The sequence below is a fragment of the Schistocerca americana genome, chromosome X (assembly GCF_021461395.2).
Source record: "Schistocerca americana isolate TAMUIC-IGC-003095 chromosome X, iqSchAmer2.1, whole genome shotgun sequence".
In the NCBI taxonomy this organism is placed as follows: Eukaryota; Metazoa; Arthropoda; class Insecta; order Orthoptera; family Acrididae; genus Schistocerca; species Schistocerca americana.
This window is the reverse complement of record NC_060130.1, coordinates 593,635,176-593,642,572: the sequence shown is the minus strand read 5'-3', so window position 1 is coordinate 593,642,572 and position 7,397 is coordinate 593,635,176. Positions and strand designations below refer to the sequence as shown.

At 35.2% G+C, this 7,397-nt stretch overlaps 1 protein-coding gene across 1 annotated transcript; it reads left to right on the top strand.

The window, feature by feature from the left end:
• Positions 1 to 2,866: 2,866 nt before the first annotated feature.
• Positions 2,867 to 4,075, top strand: LOC124556197 (matrilysin-like). Its single transcript, XM_047130189.1, has one exon. It carries the CDS (start codon positions 2,867 to 2,869, stop codon positions 4,073 to 4,075), a length of 1,209 nt encoding a protein of 402 aa, XP_046986145.1.
• The last annotated feature ends 3,322 nt before the right edge of the window (positions 4,076 to 7,397 follow it).

Genomic DNA, 7,397 nt, shown 5'->3' with positions numbered 1-7,397 from the left:
ATGAAAGCCTTTCTTGGAAGCTCGTACTACTGTCAGAAGTGTGACAAACCTTATAACAACAAAGATCTACACAAGTGTAAAAAGGCCAAGAAGGAAGTATGTAATTTGTGCAAAGGACCACAACACAAGAAAATTACGGGTAAAGAACGTGTTAGATTATATTGCAATAAGTGTAATAGATACTGTTTTAGCCATGATTGTTTCAAAAACCACGAAGAAGTTTGTAAGGTAGTCTACAAGTGCAAAACTTGCAATAACATCTGTCTAAGGGAAAAGAAGCATCATTGCGGCTACGTATGGTGCCAAAATTGTCAGGATGCCGTGAAGATTACTGACCATGAGTGTTATATGTATCTCAAGGTCAATAAGGGTGGTATCTGTTTTCAACCGTGTGTATGTAACGGAAAATCAGAGACGAAACATGGTAACTGTAGTTACACTGAAAAATACTACTTTTTCGATTACGAAGCTGAGCAAGACACTGGTGTACACAACCCTAATTATATAGCTGTTCACAGCTTCGATGGAAATAGACGTGATTTCGACTCAAATGAAGAATTTTGCCAATGGCTTATTAGTGATGCACACAAAGGGTTTACTTGTGTTGCTCATAATTCTAAAGGTTACGATTCGTACTTTATTCTACAACACTGTGATAAAAATGGGATAAGACCAAAGACTATATACGCAGGGTCTAAAATAATGCAGCTTGCAATACCGAGTTTGAGACTCGGGATAATCGATAGCATTAATTTTGTTCAAGGCGCTCTAGCTTCATTCCCGAAAACGTTTGGCCATAAAGAACTTAAAAAAGGATACTTTCCGCATTTTTTCAATTCAAAAGGGAATCAAAATTACATACGGCCTATACCATCCACAAAATATTTTGGTGTCAACACGATGAAAGAAAGCCAGCGTAAAGACTTTTTGAAATGGCACGCTGACAGGGTTAAAGAAAACTACACGTTTGACTTCAAGAAGGAACTGTCTGAGTATTGTCACTCAGATGTCGATATTCTTAGACACGGGTGCCTTTAATTTAGGAAGATATTCTTAGAAATCGCCAATATAGATCCTTTTCAATACATAACCACCGCTAGTGTTTGTATGGCTATCTAAAGATCGAAATTCCTCCAACGAAATACTATTGCAGTCGTGAAAGAAGATAAGAAGGAAATGTTTAGTAAAGAATCCATAGCCTGGTTAAATACGTTCGAAAGTGTACGCCATGCATTGAATGGTGGTGAAGTGGCGATATGCGGCTCAAAAGTTGACAGTTACAATCCCAAAACTAAAACAGTTTACCAATACCATGGCTGTTTCTGGCACGGATGCCCCGACTGTTACAACTCCGATACAATCAATAGTGTAAACAATGAAACCATGGGCGATTTGTTCACTAAAACAATGGACCGGACTAACACACTGAGAAATGAGGGCTACAACGTAGTTGAGGTGTGGTCTTGCGAGTGGAAGAAATCTAAAGCTTACAAAGAATCCCTAAATAAAACAATCAACGTTGTGTAACCCTTAAAGCCTAGAGACGCCTTTTTCAGTGGGCGAACAAATGCCGCAAAGCTGAAAGTGACTGCGAAGAAAATGCGGTATATAGACATATGCTCTTTGTATCCAACAGTGATGTTTTATGATACGTACCCTGTAGGTCACCCCCTTAAAATATTCAAACCAGAAGAATACAAGAAGGAATGGTTTGGTTTGGTCAAATGCAAGGTACTAGCTCCAAAAGGTCTTTACCGTCCTGTGCTTCGTATTAAGCAGGAAAAACTGGTATTCGCTTTGTGCGCCAAATATGCTGAGGAAAAGGTAGGGCATTGTAACCATACTGATGAAGAGAGAGCTTTTGCAGGCACATGGTCTACGGTTGAACTGAATAAGGCTATTGAAAAGGGCTACAAGATACTTGAAACTTACGAGGTGTGGCACTTCCCTCATACGAGCAATGATCTGTTCAAGGACTACATTAGGACTTTCATGAAAATCAAGTTGGAAACTAGTCCTTGGGAGGATGATTACGAAACCAAAGAGGAATATGTCCAAACCATTAAAGAAAACCAAGGCATTGAGCTCGACATTGACAGAATTGAACCCAACCCTGGAGAACGTGCCGTCGCCAAGATCTGCCTAAACTCTTTGTGGAGTAAATTCGGCCAAAGACAAAATTTGACGCAAAGTGAGTTCATCACTGATCCACAAAGGTGGTATGAACTTTTACTAGATGGTAAGATAGAGATATCTAATGTCATCTTCATCAATGAAGATATGATCGAGGTTAGCTACAAGTATACTAATGAGTACGTAGAGGATAGTACTGCAACAAACATATTTATAGCAGCTTTCACAACATCTAATGCCAGGATAAGATTATACGAAATGCTTGATCGCCTTGGGGACAAAGTTGTCTACTATGATACTGACAGTGTAGTCTACATCGTTGATGGGACAAATACAGTTGAGACAGGTTGTATGTTAGGCGAATGGACAGATGAACTTGGAAAAGATGATAACATTGTTGAATGGTTAAGTACAGGCCCAAAAAGCTATGCTTACTACTCTCACAAAGGCAATCGGTGTACCAAAGTACAAGGGTTCAGTCTCAACTACGAAAATAGTTTGAAAATTAACATGGAAACAATGGGTGAACTAATACATGGCGATAGTGACAGTATAACTACAAACAACAAAATGATCACCAGGGAGAAGAAAACAAAAAAAAACTTGTCAATAAGCTGATGGAAAAAGAGTTCAAAGTAACCTACAACAAACGAATGGCCTTGAAGGAGACAGATGGAATAATTGACACTCTACCCTGGGGGTACTAAAAAGTAATTAAATATACCAATAATAAATGAAAACAATCGTCCTAACTTTAATATTTTGTGGAGTTGTCTCTGCTAATGAAGAAGTAATCAAATATTTACATGATTTTGGGTATCTTGAACCAGATTCTACAAATATTCCAGAACTTTCAGATATAAGGAATGCACTAATACTACTTCAAGAAAAGTTTAATTTGAAACCCACAGGTGAAATAAGTGATGAAACTTTTGAACTGATAAGGAGACCTAGATGTGGCGTTGAAGATCATGCACAATCTTTTACTTCACATATTGATAAATGGAATAAGAAAAATATTAAATGGTATTATGCAGGTTCATCAAAAAGAACGAAAGAATTAACTGAAATAGCTTTTAATACTTGGAAAGAACATACAGATTTAACTTTTGAAGAAGACCAATCGAACAGTGACATTATTATTTCAAATAAAAGACGATTACACAGGAAAGAAACTAGTGGTCAACACTTTTGCTCAAAACCGTTTGATGGCACAGGAGGTGTGTTAGGTCATGCATTTTATCCAGATATTAATAACAATGCTGTAGAAATTCATATGGATCAAGATGAAGATTGGTATTTTGAGATTGATACAAACACTCCAAAAGAAAAGATAAACTTCTGTGCAGTTTTAGTTCATGAAATTGGTCACACATTAGGACTTGCACATTCAGCTGAAAATACTTCAATTATGTATCCAATGTACAATAGTTCAAATATTGAGTTAAGTAAAGATGATATTCTTGGAATACAGAGTTTGTATGGAAAACAAGATGAAGATGAATCTAAAGACGATAATAATGAAGTGGAAGAAGATTCAAATCCTCCAGAACTGTGCAAACTGAATAAGAAAATAAAAAACTTTTTAATTGTTGATAAGGTTCTGTATATTTACTATGAAAAATGGGTTTGGGTAATGGATTTGGATAATTTAAATGTGCACCCTAAACTACAACTCATAAGTGATTGGTTAACATTTCTTCCAAAAGGCTTTAAAAATATTACTGCAGACTATCAACGACCACCTGGAGATGTTGTTTTATTCATTGATAACAAACTGTATGTAATGGAAATACCCTCTTTTAAGTTAAAATATGGTTATCCACAATCATTAACAAACCTTTCATTAAGAAAGAATGTAGCGTTACATTCTGCAATAAATTCCTATTCTGGTAAGAGTTTCATATTTTTTGACGATGTTTACTATATAGAAGTTGACTAATGTAAGGGAATAAGCAGAAGATATGGAAGAATAACAAGAGAATTTCCAGGAATACCTCCAAGCATTGATTCATCTTTTAGATATACAAATGGATTGTTATATTTCTTCAAAGGGGACACATTCTATGAGTTCAGCGAATTCACTAATTCTGTAGTTAGAGTTGGGAAAATGGATCTTTCTGTGTTTGAAATAAATTGTCCTAAACAGTCATATTCTACTGTGGAAATAATAAGTACTCTAAAAAATACAGTTACCCTGTTAGAACAAATAAATATTTCTGTATAATAAATGAACAGCCAACAACATCAACTTCTACTAAAACTCAATAGTTTCAATAAGAAAATATCGTTAACTAATTTGCGAGATCTTGAAATAGGTTATGAATATCTTATTACAGACATGGAGTTCAGTACAATGAAATATGGTAGCGGATACGGTTTAGAACTCGATGCCCAATTTAAAGTTAATTTTTCCTGAAAGATACAACAAAATCCTAAGTTGGGAAGACTTTAGATCCATTATAGGACTGAAATTGGTATATAAAGGTATGACAGGTGACCCAAAGCCAAGACACATCATAGAATTCATATAATTTTTAATGCCCTTACAGGCATTAAAAATACTTCAATTAGACAGACAATCTAAAAGCTTTCATTTACTATTCCGTGCTTTGCATCATAGATCAAATTCTTTTTGGTGTACATCACAGTATAAGCTGTAGTGTTTTCTGGTATATTAGCATTAAAAGTTGCACAGAGCTTCATACTGGTTTTGTGTGTCGCTACAACATTTCTACTTTTGCTCATATTAATGACATAAATGGGATAAGAATTAATGAAGGTGTAAGGACTGATTCTTGAATCAGATTTTAACACGGTTATCCACTTAAAATCTAAGAATGCGTTGTATACCTTTAAGTAAGTTGAAGGAGGAGTAATGTTCCACACCTGTTCAGGAAATATTTCGTTTCTACCATTTTTCAGGCTAATGTTCTGAAGGTTGACATGATCGTACTGAGATGAATCTCTTTCTTGGTTACCTTTACGGTTAGTCTGGAATACAACAAAAATAAAGTAAGGCATATCAAATTCTAAGGATGTGTAGTAATTTGTAATGTCAATATCAAAGTTCCTCCTTCCACTGATACCTGCAATCTCCTGAGTATGTAGTTCAAAGAATGGAATGGGGATTTTAGGTTCTTTAAATATTTTATCTCTTAGTTCAAGCTCATATGTTGGCTCGTATTTAACTACTGGCATTCTTATTTCCACATTTGTGATGGTTACTTTTCCCTCTTCTGGACGAGTTCCATCAATATCAACACCAGCAGCATTTTTTGAAAACCATCTCTCCAATGCATCACCAGCATTAGGTCTCAAAGTAAAAGATACAGTGAGATCACCCTCCCACATAATATCTTTGAAGTCTTTAAAGTACCATCCAAACATTTTTAGTGGGTACAAGACTTCATTTGATTTAGACCTTAACTTACCATTGTTTACAAAATTTCCTTTATGCATAACATCATCCATAATTGAAGATGTAAGGTGATACAAAACCGTTGAGGAAATACCTGGATGTTCAATTCTAGAGATAATGGCTCCTTTCTTTTTTATAGTGATTGTTGAAAACAACTGTGACACAAAATTGTCAATCAGCTTTACGTTAGATTTTCCATTGTAGCTAGTGTAATCAGACCCATTAACGTGAGTTACATTAAAATTCATGTAAAGAAAAGCATTCTTACTATCAATCCAACCATCACCAACTTTGATGTCTATTTCAACATCTTTGTTTGGTACGTTGAGATTAAATTTCGTCTTCTCGTTTATGGGAAAAGACTGGTACTGGTAACTTTATATCTTGTTCATTTATTAGCTGCAAATTTTTTATTGCATTTCTAAAATTACTGTAACATCGGCTCCTCCAAAATCTATCAAATTATTGTCATCATCAGTTACAGTTACTACCAAGTCCTGAATTTTATCGTGAAGGGGAACAAACGAGTGGTTCTGTGGTTCATAAATAATAGGGCCACCAAACTAAACACCGATTTTAAAAGAAGCTATAATATTAGTTTCTCTGTGGTAGTGTTCACCACCCTTAACTAACATACCATCTGCCAAGTTGAAATGAACGTTAATCGTTTCGAAAGGTATAATTTTAGGAATACCAGTAGCAATAGTCTTTGTATTTGGTTCAATGACTTGTTTATTAAACCCCAGCACACTTCCTATGCTTTCTTCACTTTCTATAACAACTCTGTTTAAAACCTTGTCTGCTTTAATACTTATTTCAGTATTTTTGGTATGAATGTATTTTTCTAAACTTTGTATACTGTACTGTCCAGAAGGAATATTTAATGTATTAACCACACCATCTTTCTCATAGTATAGCTTATTATTCTTTGTGGTTATATTTGGAGGCAAGAACGTCGTGTAAAATCCTTTTAAGGCCACACCTTTAAAGTGGTCTCTAATCGGAACTGTCAACCTCTTTTCTAATACAGAGGACCTACCACTCAACTTAAGTAATCTGGTCATTTATTAAATAGAGAATAAAGAAAGGAGAAATGAAGACAGACTGGAAACCTAAAGTTAGAATACCAGAAAGGAAAAGAAAATTGAAGCATGTGAAGCTTTTACCTAATTCAATACGTTGTGGAGTTATCGGTCCAAGCGGATGTGGTAAAACAACACTAATGATCGACAATTACCTTCTTGCACCAAGGTGGTTGAACTGGGACAAAGTAAAACATGTATACATATATTCAAAAAGTCTAGATCAATCAAAGTATCAAGAACTAATGAAAATGTGTGACAAACTAGAAGAAAAAACAAATATAAAAATAGCCTCATTCATTGACAACAATGAAGATATCATACCTTTAGATGAATGTACAGAAAATTCAGTTGTGATATTTGATGATTTCATTTTGGAGAACCAAGATATATTTAGGGAATATTTCAGCAGAGGAAGGCACAAAGGAGTAGACTGTTTTTACTTAGCACAAACATACACCAAGATACCAAAACAACTGGTTCGCGATAATCTGAACTTCCTGAACGTGTTTAGACAAGACAATAGCAATCTAAATCATATATTTAACGAGTTTGTTGGCGGTGATATGAGATACGAAGAATTCAAATCCATGTGTAGTAATTGTTGGAATGAAGACGATTTTGGTTTCATAACGCTAGACTTAACACGGAAATCTAGTGATGGAAAGTACAGAAATAAGATCAAAACATTCTTAAACTGATGAACGACCAACGCCCAATGCTTAACGTCCAACGCTTAACGCCCAACGTCTACCGTCTAA

Excerpts from the sequence above, each read along its gene's own strand:
- LOC124556197 (XM_047130189.1), top strand. The coding sequence starts at position 2,867 with ATGAAAACAATCGTCCTAACTTTAATATTTTGTGGAGTTGTCTCTGCT.